The 17,347-nt window shown below is 41.0% G+C and overlaps 1 protein-coding gene across 2 annotated transcripts in view; it reads left to right on the top strand.

Annotated features, from left to right (window-relative positions):
- The window catches only part of LOC116320559 (paired box protein Pax-7-like), an 84,630-nt gene that overhangs the window by 56,351 nt on the left and 10,932 nt on the right, over positions 1 to 17,347 (top strand). For both annotated transcript variants that reach the window (XM_031740186.2, XM_031740184.2), the window contains exon 8: positions 4,259 to 4,526. In XM_031740186.2, the coding sequence (XP_031596046.1) occupies positions 4,259 to 4,526 (268 nt within the window). The remainder of the gene's footprint in view (positions 1 to 4,258; positions 4,527 to 17,347) is intronic.

Here is a 17,347-nt window from a genome sequence, read left to right as displayed (position 1 = left end):
GGACGTAGCGTTTTGTGGGAGAAACGTTTCATCACTCATCCAAGTGACTTCTTCAGTCTCCACGCTACGTCCAGATGAACAGATTCAACTTTTGGAGATTTACTTTCCTGGATGATTGAGAATGCATCAAGATGGAAGGGGCATGATACTCTCTGCCAGAAAGCGGCAGTATTAGCGTATTTAGATGTGGGCATCAGCACCAGAGGTGAGGCTGAATAAACAGACTGTCCTCTGGACGATGTTTAGTGTGCCCACCCCAATGGGAAAGGAATGCCTCTCCTGCACTTCAATGACACACCTGTACCTCAAAGGCCTGCATGTGTGGTGAAGTGATGGAGCAGGAAGAGGGAGGCATTTGGGGATGGGGAGGGAAGGATTGGGGGTGGAAGGCAAAGTAGCTCCCCTGCTGACCCTGGTAGCCACCCCCGTTCCCTGAACCAAGGATAGGGTCCGTGGCAGGGCCCACTTCAGCGGCTGCACTGACGTTTCTTGTTTTTTGTCAGCTGACAAGATGAATCTACCAACGAGCAAAAAGAATGGTAAATATTTGCTGCACTGATATTATCAGTCTTTGATTGTGGGCGTTCAATCAAATGCCCTCAATTTCATGGTATTGAAATTGAGGTATATGGTGCCATGTATTCATGGTACCATATACCTGATATATGAAATGTGATGAAGATCAATTTTTAAAGGCCATAAAAAACCTATCCAATGGTTTTCCATTTAAAGGGCATGGCTGACTAGTCAGATTATTCTGATTATTCAGAGTATTGCTGAGTCACTTTTTAAGTGATGTGATTGTCAGATTGGAGCTTAATAATTTGGTCAAGGACCTTTGCTGAAAAAAGCCAAGTTTTTGTTAATAGTTGCTGACCTCTTCCAGGTTACTCTGGAATAGCCATAGGGATCATGATGGAAATAAGCAGGTGAATCTTGATTTTTAAGGGGATGGATGGTGAGGACTTCATCCTCCATCTCTCACCTTCCTGATGTGAAAGTTGACATGTTTTTCATCTAGGTAGGTGAAACTCTCCAGCTCTTTCTCCAGTTTATTTTGTAGGTCTGCTCATTACTTGGTCATTTTTGTTCATGATCCTTAACTTCAGCACTCCAGTGGCCACTTTCAGGGGGCTTCAAGGTCAAGCTCAGTCCTTGCATCTTGCAGCGTCATCTCATCCTCTTTGAGGAAGTCCAGATTGCTGGGCAATCATCATCAGTCCAGTGGCTACTGGCTCCAATGTGTTCCCCAGCTTCTTGCATGACATAGCCCAGAGAAAAAGTAATGGGAAGTCTATGTGGCTATTTTCAGTTTTGACACAGCAGCTCAATCTGTGATCTGTGCACTGAGAGCAGAGTGATGCTCCACATTTGATCCATTCAGATGTTTGCCTTTGTTAAGAATCTTGACTAAAGCTCTTCTCTGCCAATCTTCTAGGACTATTTTAGTTCACCACTACTTATTATATAGCATTACAAACCTTTCTGCCATTTTTTCTGCCATAGCTTCTCCTGAGCTTTGTCTGCAAAGTCAGTGGCTTGTCTCTCAAAGTCAGAGGGGATGCTTGGGTCCACCTTTCATTCTTTGGGAATCACGAGATTCAGATTTTTATCTTTGTCGGGACATCAGCCTTATTTTTTCCTTCAGTCTACTTGATGATGTGGTATTAATTTTTGGTGTCATTATGATCGGCCATTTCTAATGTTCAGTTCCCATTATTCCAACCTATTCACGCTTATCTTTTCACAACTCTTCTTCATGAGTTGATCCATTTCGACATTTAGCTGAAAGAAACTAATACCACTTTTTGGATTATCTTATTTTTGTGTGTGTGCTTTTTCCTCACATGTGTAGTATCAAGGCACAGTATGAATAAATGATAATTGAGGAGCAACTTAAGGCTTTCAAGCAGCTTCCAGTGCAAACAGTCCAAGTATGGTAGAGTGGCCATTTACTTCTACATCTTACATTGTGTCTTTATAAAGACTCTTAACATATGTATGTTGAGCTGCTGTTGTGTGTTTTGAATTAAAATATCAAATACGATCTGAATAAACAAAATGTTGTTCAGTTCTACATATACACAGTGCTCATTCATTTCGGGACATTTTGTGATAATGTGATACTAAATGCTTTCTGGGTAATAATAAGGATCTTGAGAAGAAAGTCACTGGACTTCTTTAAACTTCTTTAAGACATTTCACCTCTCATCCGAGAAGGTTCTTCAGTTCAAATGGTTCTAGGACTGAAGAAGCCAAATTCCCTAGTGGGAGTTTCCTCTTAAGAGGTTGTTGACCCAATATCGATCATGTGCCTCATCGCATGAGCCAAGGTGTGTAAAACACATGGGTCGTTATCAGGATAGGTTTTGGGTGAAACCATTGTGAGACATTGCCTCAGCCTATCATGTGATCTATTGAGATCACCTGATGCACCTGGGAAGGGATCACAAAACTGCATTGCAGGTAGAGGACATTTGGTGTCGTAAGCCACCCCCTCTTTTCAAAGATCAGCATTCACAGTGGACATAGATGGCCTCTTTAACTCCTCTTTCAAACCATCCGTCTTTTCTGTCCAACCTGTAAACATTGGCATCCTTGAAAGAGTGATGCTTATCCTTTAGATTCAGATTTACAGCTGAGTCTTGACCTGTTGAGGTGGCTCTTCTATATTGTATCATCATGAAGTGGCTGTTTGGTTTCTCCAATGTAGAGGTCTGTGCACTTCTCACTGCACTGTACAGCATACACTATGTTGTTTAGCTTATGTTTGGGAGTTTTGCACCTGGGATAAACCAATTTTTGTCTGAGTGTGTCACTGGGTCTGAAGTGCAAAAGAAGTGCAGAAGTGAGAACCTACCTTTGTGGGTATGTTTAATATGTTAAGTTTTTTCAACTTTTATTTTATTAACTATCAGTGTAGCTGCAGGAGCTAACCGAGCCAAAATTGTCCAGGCTAAAGTGAAGGATGATTCTTCTGATATGAAATTGCCTTATTAGAAAAGCTTACGAGATTCACATTAAAGAAGGTAAACCATTTCATGCTTGAGTGAATGTTGCTTCTTAGAAGTAGAAAAAAATGAATCACATTGTTAGCATTTCCAGGTGAATCTTGTACTGTATGTATGTGTCCTGTCTACATTGTACATAATGTTTATTTGTTGGTGTGCATTGGTAAATTCAGTAGTAGCATGTAGATTACAGGTTCCAATATCTCCTCCTTACACTATGTTTATATTTTTTTAGACACATATCTGGAATTCCAGTGGTTTAGTTTGTTTATACTGGTTCAGTAAACCTATTTAGTAGGATGGTCACAATAGCGGTTATGTTGATTGATTATGATTTAAATGTCCATCCATAGTATACCATGGACAGGTCTAACATATAGAAACAAGACACTATTTACACTCAGAGCCAATTTCACCAATGAACCTAACATGCATGTCTTTGGACTGTGGGAGAAAAAACAGAGAGAAACCACAAAGACACGGGGAGAATATGCAAAGAACGATTCCGACTAGCTGGTTGAGTCAATCTCAGAGCCTACTTGTGGTAAGGTGACAGTGCTAACCACTGTATGTCTGTGTCATCCTATTCAGATACTTTCTATCTATACTCTGAAACATGTCTGCAACTTATGAGAAATATGGGAAGGTCAAAGGGTCTTCTCCAGGGTCTTCTTCCCTGTGCAGATACTGAGAGAAACTACTATCATTTGCAAAAAGCAAAGATGTGATGCTGCTTAATATTGTTCAGCACATCAGGGACAAGACTTTGCTTTTATTGTGGATGGACGTCATGCTGTGAAAATGGAAAAATGCCCTTGACCTTGAGGATATTTTGGATGAAGATTATTATGTGATAATTGATTGTAAGTTCAATTAAATTCTGACAAATGGTCTAAGAGGAATAGCTGTTTTTGTGAATTGTGAATGGATGAGATAAAAGAGGCCTCACCATGGTGTGAACTCACAGGTCCTTTAAGTGTATAAGCTAATAATAAAAACACACTAAACATGCAACTTTATAAAGTGTATTTTGTGCCTTTTTCTGTGACCTGCAGAGAGAAAGAACTTTGACAAATCATGTGACAGCATATCTTGTGAGAACCAATAACCTTTTGGTGGCAACAAATTAAAGCTTAGGTATTCATCAAGATGATTAAGAATTATTCTTATGCATAAACTAGTGGTCCTCAAGATATTTTGCTCTGTTGCCTGTGGTAAATTCTGATGCATCTTCTCTTTATTTGCAGGTTATGAGCATCCTGAGTAACTCCAGTGGTGTGTCCTCTCAAACACAGCACGACTTCCCAATCTCACCTCTCCACAGCACTCTGGACTCTACATCATCCAACAGTATTTCAGCCAGCTGCAGCCAGCGTTCAGCTGAGGCCTCCATTAAGACGGTGGACAGCCTTCCCTCTTCCCAGTCTTACTGTCCCCCCACATACAGCACCACTAGCTACAGCATGGACCCATCTGTGGCTGCTGCCGGCTATCAGTACAGTCAGTATGGCCAAAGTGAGTCCTACTACTTCAGATTAACTAACAAGAATAACTATTAAATACTTTTCCTGGGTAGAGTTCCTCATGATTTTTCCTTTGAGCTTAGTGGTCTTCTTTTCACAAATTATGCTGGTAAACTACAATTATTAGTTGTCCTTCACTGCCACTGTATGCCATGCAAAAACAAAATGACTGTTGAACAAACATTTAATAAACTCATTCATTCTGACATTCATTGAACAAAACCTTTACAAAGGGATCAGTACACATTGAAAAGTTTTCATACCAGCATTAAAGAATAAACAGCTCCTTTATACTTGTATTGATAAAAGCTTACTTATTACTGAGTATTCTTCTCAGTCATATAGGCACCTGCTGATATTAATAATGCCAGAATACAGCTTGCTCGCACTTTTAGACCTGTTCTTTCTCATTTTCACACATGCACCCTTTGTACAAGAAAGTTGCTGTCACATACCAAGTGTTTTTTAATAGGTATCAATAAAACTCAATAACAAATATCAATAATAATGATAAAAACTTCCTAAAACATCAGTGCTTAGAGATCTGGATTTTAAGTAAACACACTATGAATTTGAAAATGAAACAGCCTTAGCTGTTTTGTAGGCATTCTAAAAGTTAAAAACTAAAAACTTTTAAAAATTGATATATCTTCACTTTATTCACTGTTTAAGGAATGTGTATTTATAAAATCATGATAGGGAGGTTTCCAGTTAGGTATACGATTTATATCAGGTTGTTAATTCAGGGGGAGGCTGTTTTTCAGCTAAAGAAGCCACTAGATGAATGACAAATTTATCAGTTATTCTAACAAACAGGCCTCTAATAAAGGGGATTACACACAGCATCCACTCTATGTTAGGAGAGCCAAAGCTTAGAATGGCTCTTGTGATCAGAGAGACCAACAAAGTGTTTTGTTTCCATTTGAAAAATATTGTCAGTCAGTCACTCAGACATAAGTCTCTGTGCCAACGTTCTCTTCAAGTTCATTAGCCAATGTTTCGAAATTAGAGAGTCCTTTTGTAAATAACCCATCAGCTGCAGCAACCCCTAACTCGTTAGGAATAAATATGGAACACAGAAGAAGTTCCATTCAATTTTGTCATGACATAGGCCTAGGTGCATGTATTTGTTTTCCCTAGAGTTTTCAGTGAAAACTCTCGCAAAATCTGTAAATCATTAATGGCTGTAACAGATGCAACTTATCCACTCATTATTTGTGTTGGTTTTCTAGAGTGGGTCCTATGAATGGATGTAATGATATGTCTTGTGTTAAGTCCTGTGGGAATTTACCTTTTATACTCCTCAGGGACTCCCCAAAGAACAACTGACATGACATTTATATACACATTAGAGCAGCGGTCCCCAACACCCGGGCCGGTACCGGTCCGTAAGTCGTTTGGTACCGGGCTGCGAGAGTTGAGGCTCGGGTGTGAAATTTATGGTTTTCAAGGTTTTTATTGTAATTTTTTTTAGTGTTTTTATCGGTAACTCAGTTTCTCTGGGTCTTTTCCCTTGTGTTATGAATAAATCTTCTATTTTTTGGGTACCAGTACTGGTTTGATTTTGTTGTATTTATCCTCCACACCTTAAAGGCCGGTCCGTGAAAATATTGTCGGACATAAACAGGTCCGTGGCACAAAAAAGGTTGGGGACTTTTCCAAGTTTTGGGGAAAATCAGATGTAGTCATGAATTTTTAACATAGCCACCACACATCAGCGACCTTTTCATCTGCGCTATGTAATCGAGTGACAGAAGAAATCTTTTGCTGTCCAGTCAAAGCATCTCCAGGCCATGTGTTTACACGCAGTATTTGCTCCAGGGACAACACATTGTTACATTTAGCTCTTAAGGAATAACACCAATTTTGCAGATTTCAAGGGTGTTGTAGGCCTTGTAAAGTCATTTGATGGAATCAAATGATCACAAAACTCAGGAATTTTAGTCGATGTGCCAGAATTTGTATGGACAGTATCACAAAGGATCTTACAGCTGTAATCAGCATTAGGAACATAAGGGTCTGATTCAATGGTTTCTGAGGTATACAGGAGTCATTTGTTTGGTTGTGAAATTGGTATGCTGTTCTCATACGTTATTTTCGACATAAGACTATGTAAAGGTTTAAATCTTTACTGGAAGGAATGCCTTAATTATTAATGCCAGCTTTTCCTGTGTTTGTGATGTTGTGTGAATGTCTGTTGTGCAAGAAATTATGAGAAAAGTCACATCCAGAGCCACCATAACTGAAAAACACGAGGAATATTTCAGGTCACATCTGACTTGTTGTTTAAGCAGGTGCTCTCTGTGTTCCATTGACGAGCCCTTGTTGCAGGATTGTGTTTTTTCATCTCTCTCTTTCTCTCTCTCTCTCGCTTTGTTCCAACATACATGTAGGTTAAAGCGGTAGAGCATGTCTTCCTCAACATCAGTGTAGTACTCTTTTTAACCACTTTGGGGTATGACTGGTGTTCTGAAATTCTCTTGCAATGAATAGCATGAAACCAAGTGACTTGAACTTTAACGTTAGCTGCTGTCTGGGATGTTAGTAGTAACTGAAATGGTCCCTAACACTGTCTTGATGCATGCTCAATCATCCAGGTAAGAAGATCCCCAAAAGTTGATTTTGATCATCTGGATGTAAGGTTTTAAGGGGAAGAAACATTTCGTCACTCATTCAGGTGACTTCTGCAGTCTCAGCTGGCTGCAAGTTTCCCCAACCTTATAAACAGCACATTTGCATAATGACTGACACTGGCAGCAATTTTTCACACCAGCCTATTTATTAACCAAATACCCAGACAGCCTTTTAATTCATTTGAAAGCCTGATGCTTAGCCTTGTCCACCCCAGCTGCAAAACTCAGAAACCAGTCTTATTCGTTCTCATCTATCGTCCACCTGGGGCTTACACAGAATTTCTGTCTGATTTCTCAGGCTTTTTATCTGATTTAGTGCTCTGCTCAGATAAAATAATTATTGTGGGTGATTTAACATCCATGAAGATGCTAAAAATGATAGCTTCAACATGAGATTTAATCTGTTACTACACTCAATTGGCTTCTGCCAAAATATAAAAGAACCCATCCACCACATTAATCACACTCTAGATCTTGTTTTAACATATGGCATAGAAGCTGAACATTTATCAGTGTTTCCTAGAGTATTTAAAAGTAGAATGGGAGGCAGAGCCTTCAATTTTCAGCCCCCCCCCGTGGAACCAGCTTCCAGTTTGGATTCAGGAGACAGACACTATCTCTACTTTTAAGATTACACTTAAAACTTTTTTGCTCAAGCATATAGTTAGGGCTGGATCAGGTGACCCTGAATCCTCCCTTAGTTATGCTGCAATAGGTGTGCAATAGGCTACTGGGGGATTCCCACACTGTTAAAAAAAAAAAAAATCCTAAAAAAACAGTAATATTCCGGCAGCTGGGGCGCCAAAATAATACCAGAAAATAACAGAAAATAACTTTCTCATAAAAATACAGTTATTTTCAGTAATGAAAATACAGTTTGTTGCCCTAATTTTACATGGGATTTTGCCTTTTCAAGTGCTTTTAAACATTAAGTTAGGAACATTTTAATGTGATTAAACAATGAAATTACCTATAAACAAGGTCAATGAATGCGGCAATATGAATAATAATACTTAACTTTATATTTCTGTACATTTAACAGTTGGTTTAAATAATAATAATGATGGATTGCATTTATATAGCGCTTTTCGAGACCCTCAAAGTGCTTTACAATTCCACTATTCATTCATTCACACTGGTGGAGGCAAGCTACAGTTGTAGCCACAGCTGCTCTGGGGCAGACTGACAGAGGCGAGGCTGCCATATCACGCCATCGGCCCCTCACCAGTGGGTGGTAGATGAAGTGTCTTGCCCAAGGACACAACGACCGAGACTGTCCGAGCTGGGGCTCGAACCGGCAACCTTCTGATTACAAGACGAACTGCCAACTCTTGAGCCACGATCGCCCTAAATATTTGATGTAAAAAAGGTTTATAAGAACCATTTTATATATTTTTCCATAGTATTACATTTGAATTTAACAGTTCAATCTTTCAAATAACTGACAAATATTTATGAAATTATGATATATTTGTGAATATATTTTAACAATCTAAATATGCATATGTACAGACAAATATATTTAAAAAAAAAAAAAATTGTTTTATTACATTTACAGTGATTTTATGTCATTTTACATTTGCAATGTGAAATCACAGTCTATTTATGTAAATTTAATGATATTCTAGAAAAACAGTACAAAACTGTAAAATACACAGTACTTTTATATTACAATTTTTTTTTACAGTGCATGATGCATTGAGTATTTCTTCTTTAGTCACCTTTCTCACTCACTATGTGTTAATAGACCTCTCTGCATTGAATCATATTTGTTATTAATATCTGGCTCACTTCCACAGCATTCTTTTGACCTGTCTTACTTCTCTCACCCCAACTGGTCACGGCAGTTAGCTGTTCCTCCCTGAGTCTGATTCTGCTGGAGGTTTCTTCCTGTTAAAAGGGAGTTTTTCTTTCCGACTGTTGCCAAAGTGCTTACTCATAGGGGGTCATATTAATGTTGTTTTTTTCTCTGTATGTATTATTGTAGGGTCTACCTTACAATATAAAGCGCCCTGAGGCAACTGTTGTTGTGATTTGGTGCTATATAATTACAACTGAATTGAACTGAATGTTTTGGGTCACTATCATGCTGCAAGGCCCATCCACAATCCATCTTCAGTGTTCTCACTGAGGAAAGGAGGTGCTCATCCAGGTGCTCATCAGGTTTACATCTTTACCATAATTGTGATACTACTTGTGTCCTACTACTACAATTATGGCATTGTGTCATGGTCCTGGATATATTACCCAGCTATTTTGAAGTTCAGTTTAAATAATTACTCATTGTACCTAGTTCTCAGTTGCTTTAGTTTAGTTCTTCCCTCAGTTCTCTTATCCCACAGACATGAATAATATGTAGTACTGGTTTCTTGCATTTGTACAATTTCTCTAAAATTAGAAACATCCTGTGAGGCTGAAAAACTAGTTTACTTATGTTTTACATTTTTTAACTGAAAGATTTAAATTGTTTTAAGATATTTCCCTACGAATTTCTATCAGTTAAAAGGAGATTTTGTATGGTCAATGTCTAATATGACATTTAAGGCATGGACATGACCATCCATCCCATTCTTGCTTTTTACAGACAGATTTAATAGTTTGCTTCCCACATTTACAGTGCTGTGAAAAAGTGTTTGCCCCCTTCCGGATATCTTTTTTGTATGTTTGTCATGCTTAAATGTTTCAGATCATCAAACAAATTTAAAAGTTAGTCAAAGATAACACAAGCAAAAACAAAATGCAGTTTCTAAACGTACGGGTTTTATTATTAGGGGGGAAAAAAAACCTTCCCATGTGTTATCTATGCTAATATTTACAGTTTTTTAATGATTTGAAACATTAGATTGTGACAAACATATACAAAAATAAGGAATCAGGAAGGGGGCATATGCTTTTTTCACACCACATCAACTTACTCTTGTTCTGTTTCAGGAAGCTCCTGACAGATTAAAGTGCATAATGTCAAAAAAGCTGACATGACTGTCCGTGTGTTTCAGTTTGTTCCTATGTGTTATCAGGCTTTATCTCAGAGGCAGACAACTCTCAGTGTGACTGCTTAACAGGGATTTAAGGTATAAACCTGGCTGACAGGAAAAAAACAGCTCCCTTTACAGGGCCTTCTAAGCCCTTGTGAAACACAGTCAAACACACACACACACACGCACACACACACACACACACACACACACACACACACACACACACACACCAATACACGCATTTGCTCCCCCGCATACTGTCTAGGTGACTGACATTTTGTCAGACAGACCTGCCCACCCAAAGGTGCTCTTCTTTCTCTCTCATTCATCATCACAGTAGTGACAGTTTCCTTTCTATGCCCACAAGCTACTTAACTGACATGCCTTACTTATCTTCTCTCTATAACTAAAAAACACATATGCAACCCCACACAACATGTCACATAACATCTATCATAAAAGAGAAACTATCACCAGCTGAACCAGGGAGGGGCAACATTTACCAGTCTGAGAGAAAATATGCTAAGCATTAATGTCAGCTTGCCAAAAACTACATTTATTCTAGTGACTGCTTGCCTCTCTGTGTTTGGGTATATAAACCAAATTGTTGACTTCTTTGTGTCTGTCTGCCAAATGTAGTGTCTTCTTATTAATCTGTATGATTGGATATATAATAATCTGTACTGTGACAATAGATGTTAAAGAATTAGTGTGGTGACATTCTATATCCTGTTTTTCTGTCATAGTGATTGTGTCCTCATGACAAGTAATAAGGACACCATCTTATTTTTAGAGCTTCACCCAGTAACAATCAGGGCTGGACTGGGACAAAAAATCAGCCCGGGCATTTTGACTAGTGACCGGCCCACCATGGTATTATAGGAAAAGCCATAAAGCCTTTATAATAAACTTATATTCTGGTATTCTAAACAGTACTTAGCAAAAATATAAAACAACCTAATTTATAATGATATATATCTAACTAATAGGGTTGCCAACTCCCAGCAAAAAAAGAAAAGAAAAAAAATAGGGAACCAACAGAATTGCAGACTGCACAGATGGTACCTTCCCAAAAGAAAGAATAATATAAGTTACTAGGGTATATACTAGACTTAATATTTACTGAATACAATAATGGATTTCTATACATTTTACATCAGATGAAAACTTTGGTTGTAAGATTCAGATAATTATTTATTAAAAGCTAGACATTTTAAATAAGAATAAGAAAGAAAAGTATTTCTTTGTGCCCCCCTTTCCCTGTTAATGCCTTACCTGGCCCCCTGGCAAAACTTTGCTAGACCCACCCCTGCACAGTTACCAGCTGTCAGCTACGTAGAAAAGGATCCTGGTGTTATTTGTCTCTCAGAAACAGTTCATAACTTCCCTTCAACTCATTCATGTCACCTAAAAGGTAAACCTGTTTCTCCATCACCTGTTCAGCTCTGATGATTCAGTAAGGACATCTCCTGGTTTCATCTTCATGTTTCCCTCTCACCACATATCTAAACTGATATCATGACCAGCAGCTTTTACAGCTGTGGCTCCAGCAAACATCAGCTGATACTAGAAATGAATATTAGATAAATTCTAACGACAGCTGATCAAGCTTAAACGTGCTGCTTTTGTTTAGCGCGACATCTGCTGGTTTCCTCTTTCTGGCACAGAGAGAAAAGCCGATCAGCTGATCATTGATCAGTTTCATGATTGAATTAGCAACTTTCTAGCTGAAGAGGAACGGGACAAATCGCGTTCCTTTTCACCTCAACTTTAAAGTTCGACCTCGGCTGTAATTGGTCCAGCCCAGAGTCGATCATGACCAACTGGCCAATCGACCACCATTTATACCGTTAAAAAAAGAAAAGAAATAAAACCCCATCAGCCCATAAAAACGAAAAATCACGAGCGGCCCACCGGGCAAATGCCCGGTATGCCCGATGGCCAGTCCAGCCCTGGTAACAATTAATAACTTCTAACATAACAACACTGTTGCACTGAATGTTCTTTTATTACAATGAACATTAATTATTGACTTTCTAACTCACTGCTGGCACTCTTTTGGTGTTGCGTGTGTTGGTAGTGCCCACATAGCAAGCAGGTCTGGCCCGGATTTGGTATCAAGCCAGCACTGCTGGCTGACTTCTGACATGATAAGACGTATGTCATCCATACCACGATCGCCCCAGCCACAACCGGGGCGATCATGGCTGGGGCGATCGTGGCTCAAAAGTTGGGAGTTCACCTTGTAATCGGAAGGTTGCCGGTTCGAGCCCCGGCTTGGACAGTCTCGGTCTTTGTGTCCTTGGACAATACACTTCACCCGTTGCCTACTGGTGGTGGTGCTTCCCAACACCCTGAGCCACGGTCGCCACAGGACCACCAGTGTGTCTACAACTGGCCCGTGGCTGCACACCACTTACACGTGGCCCAGATCAGGTTTGCCAGAGGTGGCCAGAGGGCCCGGTGGCGCCAGTGTTCGGCAGCCTCGCCTCTGTCAGTGCACCCCAGGGTGGCTGTGGCTACATGTAGCTTGCCATCACCAGTGGGTGGATGACTGGATGTGTGTAAAGTGCTTTGGGGTCCTTAGGGACTAGTAAAGCGCTATACAAATACAGGCTGTTTACCATTTACCATCCAGATATGGGCCAGGCCTGGCATAGATGGCACTGTCTATGTGATGGCATGCCATATCTGGCTCGATTGTGGTTTGGTTTATGTGGCCCAGGCTCACAGAAAACAGGTCTGGCCTGGATCTGGCATCAAGCTGGGACTTCTGACTGACCGGTGTCATGGCAGAGTGTTTGTCAACCAGATATGGGCCAGGTCTGACAATGATGCCACTGTTTATGCGATGGCATGCTATATCTGGCTCGATTGTGGTTTGGTTTCTGTGGCCCAGGCTCATAGAAAACAGGTCTAGCCCGCATCTGGCATCAAGCTGGCACTTCTGACTGACTGGTGTCTTGGCAGAGTGTATGATGTGGGCCAGGTCTGGCAATGATGGCACTATTTATGTTCCTATTTTCCCATTTTAGTTAGAAGACCGAAATGCCATGTTGCAATACTATACTGCTATGGTAGCCAACGTTTCAAATGCAGGTTTGAAAGGTTTGAGAGTGTACACTTTATCCAAAACCTAGTAACGGTTTACTTGTCGTTGCCAGTGGGTGGCTGTAGCTCAGGAGGTAGAGCAGCTCACCTACTGATCAGAAGGTAGAGCAGCTCACCTACTGATCAGAAGGTTTGTGGTTTGATCCCTGGCTCCTACAGTCTACATGTCGAGAGTGTAAATGTGTGTGAATGTAGTTAGGAAGCACTCAGTTAAGAGAAAGTGTGTGATTGGGTAAATGTGACATGTTGTTTGATCACTTTGAGTAATCCGGGAGACTAGAAAAGCGCTATATAAGAATCAGTCCATTCACTGTCTGAACAGAGTTTCGTCATGTTACTTTCGCATGTTCTGGCACATGTTGATGTTACATGGCTTGATTAAGGTACAGATTAGGCTGACATCTGGGGCCAGAGCTGAAACTGTTCTGGACCAGCACAGGATTGGATTGCATTTATATAGCGCTTTTCAAGGCATCCAAAGCGCTTTATAATTCCACTATTCATTCACTCTCACATTCACACACTCAAGGTACAGTTGTAGCCACATGACAGAAGCGAGGCTGCCATATCGCGCCATCGGCTCCTCTGGCCATCACCAGTAGGTGGTAGGGTAAAGTGTCTTGCCCAGGGACACAACGACCAGTTTCGGGCTCTCTGTCGATCCCCGGACAGAGAGCCCGGGGATCGAACGGGCGACCTTCCGGTTACAGATGCGCTTCCCAACACCCTGAGCCACGGTCGCCCCAGGACCACCAGTGTGTCTACAACTGGCCAGTGGCTGCACACCACTTACACATGGCCCACATACTGGTGGCCCAGATCAGGTTTGCCAGAGGTAATCTACACATGGGCCAGCACAGGACCACTAGTGTGTCTGCAACTGGCCTTGTGCTGGCCCATGTGTGGGCCACCTCTGGCAAACCAGGTCTGGGCCACCAGAGGGCCGTCATTCTTTGTGGTATGTGGGCCATGTGTAAGCACATTGTGTGGGCCAGATCCGGGCCATATCAATTTTGCTATGTGGGTGGTTGGTGGCCCACAATCATGGTCTGCTGCTAACTGATCATTTTGCTCAATAAATTATAATCTTCATAGAAACCTATTGCACATTACAAAATATACATGCCTTATTAAAGCATATATTCTCCTTAAATAGCTACAAATGATAGGTATAGTGCAGGGGTCTGCAACCTTTAACACCCAAAGAGCCATTTGGACGCGATTTCCTCGCAAAAGAAAACACTGGGAGCCGCAAATACTTTTTAACATCTAAAATGAAGATAACACTGTATATATTGTTTGTTTGTTTTTACCTTTGAGCTTTGTGTAAACAACTAAGATGTGTTGCTTAAATCCATGAAGTGCTGCAGAGAAAATTACTTTTTTTATTTATGTAATGAACACATTTTGAACTCTTAAAGAAATATAACAAAAGGAAAGACACCCAGCTGAACTAAAATGATCCATGTAGCAAACAAAAACTGTTGTGAGCCACCACCCTTATATCGCCTTTGGGCCTTGACCTGACTTTAAAAAAAGAATAATAATAATGATTGGAAAAAAAGCACTATGCTGCTAAAAGATGAAAAATAGATATTTGCAAAATTCAGCCTAAATATGTATTTTACCTGGTTAATGTGTGTGGCGGGGCGTGGTCTGCAGCGCCGCTGCAGGGGAGGTGGACGCACCTGAGCGGCACCCACAATCACGCCTCGCGACCTTAACTTCTGTGCTCTCTATGCTGTTGTGTTGGTGTGTGTCGGGCAGTGTGCTTTAACACCGACTGTATGCGTACAGCACCCGTGTGTGAAAAGTGGTCAATAAAGAGATGCTGAAAAGCATGTTCATGGAAACATCGTCGGGTCTGCTGTGGTATGTTTACAATGGGACTTCTGCTCCTGAACCTCTGCAAATTGGGGCTGTACGAAGTCACTTTCATCTTTACGCTCGCCTCTGTCAGTGCGCCCCAGGGTGGCTGTGGCTGCAACGTAGCTTGCCATCACCAGCGTGCGAATGTGTGTGTGAATGGGTGAATGACTGGATATGTAAAGCGCTTTGGGGTCCTTAGGGACTAGTAAAGCGCTATATAAATACAGACCATTTACCATTTTTACCATTTACGCTGTCATCTGTGAGGCGTGAGCGGTGGTTGTTTTTAACATAGTTCACGGTGGAGAATAGTTGCTGACATAATGTGGATCCGAAGGTCCATAATTGGCCTACCTGGGGTTGAAAGTCTCAATAAATGCACGGCGTTTCGGCGGGTATACCGGCTTGTGTGTGATGCTTATTTTGAGCGATCAAAAAGAATATAATTTTAGATTTATATTTCAATATCACAATAATCTTCCAATTTAGAACTACAAGTTTAAAAAAAGAACTAACATAAATAAACATAGTGTAACATAAATACACTTCAGCTAATTACTTAAAAAACTAATAATAATTTATTTTCCCAAACCACGCGGAGCCGCACTAAAAGGACTAAAGAGCCACATGTGGCTCCGGAGCTGCAGGTTGCCGACCCCTGGTATAGTGGATATTTAAAACAAATCAGGTTTGCTAGCTTAACTGCTAGCAGTATTAGTAATGGCTTCCAGCTGTTTAACCAATACTCTCTCTGTTTCCCAAATATTTAGTTATCACATCATATCAGAATCTGTGAGCTGTTGGCTTTCAGCCCCGAAGGCGTGTACATGTATGTGCCGTCGGGTGAGAAAGCCACATCTCACTGATCATTTGCTTATTTGTTTTAGCTGTTTGGCGGTTGTTGAAATAGTTTTGTGATTCTGGCGTTTCTGGCAAAATGCATTTGTATTTAAAAGTCGATAACTCCAGGTTTCTTTTCAGCACTCCAGCTAGAGCTCTGTTGAGCATTGTATTCCTCTAGCACCCATCAGTACTAACTTCATTAACTTAGTTCATGAAGTCAGTACACTTGTCCGGTAGTCGGATGGGACCAGTCCCTTCTGGGGCTCCTTGGAGATCAGGACTGTCCAGCCTTCGGTTAGCTGTCCAACTCTTCATACTGGAGACCCTTTCTTGGATGTCTGCCACTGTGATGGTTACTGGAACCTGTTCAGGGAGGTTGCTGTGGTCTGCTCTTAGGCACCTTCTTCATTGCACCTTTTGCAGCTCCTATGGTTGGCTAACCTCTCTCCATGCTACCTTGACCTTAGCCTCTAGTCTCTTTCTCCATGGTACTCATGGCCATTGATCAGTGCTCTTTGATCAGTGGGCCTTGATCAGTGGTTGTTAATCAATGGTCATGAGAATTTACATAATTATGATGAAGGAACTGACCTCCCAGCCCTTTGTTCCTTCAGTGGGCTGGTTTCAGTCATTGTGCAAATGTACTGTTTATAAGATTGAGGAAACCTGCAGTCAGCTGAGACTGAAAAAGTCACTTGGATGAGTGACGAAAGGTTTTTCCCACTGAAAACGCTACGCCCAGATGACCAGAATCAACTTTTGGAGATTTACTTACCTGGATGATTGAACATGCATCAAGACGTTCTCCATGGAGGGTACTGCTCCTTGTGGCTATTGAACTTGTAGCCAAGCACACTGATCACTGTTGCTGTGGTGTAGATCAGCTGATTAGTCACGGTAATGGTCACGGTAGGTATTACCCGTAGTTCTGCATTCACATCATCTAGTAGATCTTCTGAGGGTACTTCACATAGTCTTGGTAACCGGCTATGGAGGATCCAAGTTTCAAGCTTCGCCATGATCCTATCTTTCAGGTCAGTTCTTCTCACACTCAGTGATCCTTCTTCCATCGCACTTAGGGCTTGGTACCCAATCTTGGGTGGGTGTGATGATATCTCCCCCTCGACCTCTTGTCCTGGCTCCCCCTTTCCGTAGCATTTGTGTTGTACCAATCAATCTCTATCCGTGAGAACAGTTCCTTTTTTCTAATGTTGGAACACTGGACAAAGTGTTTGCTCATACGGGGTCATACTAGTCGTTTCGCCGTCACTCTGGATGCTGGGAATCAAAGATTCCATAGGTCAATTATCCTATTCATGCAACCTTTTCTGCTGGGGTTACTTGCGTAGTAGCTTCCCAACAGTGCCCTAATTTAATCT

This window comes from Oreochromis aureus, linkage group 20 (genome assembly GCF_013358895.1).
Source record: "Oreochromis aureus strain Israel breed Guangdong linkage group 20, ZZ_aureus, whole genome shotgun sequence".
NCBI lineage: Eukaryota > Metazoa > Chordata > Actinopteri > Cichliformes > Cichlidae > Oreochromis > Oreochromis aureus.
Note: the sequence above shows the minus strand (reverse complement) of the source record. Positions and strands in the feature narration are given on the sequence as shown.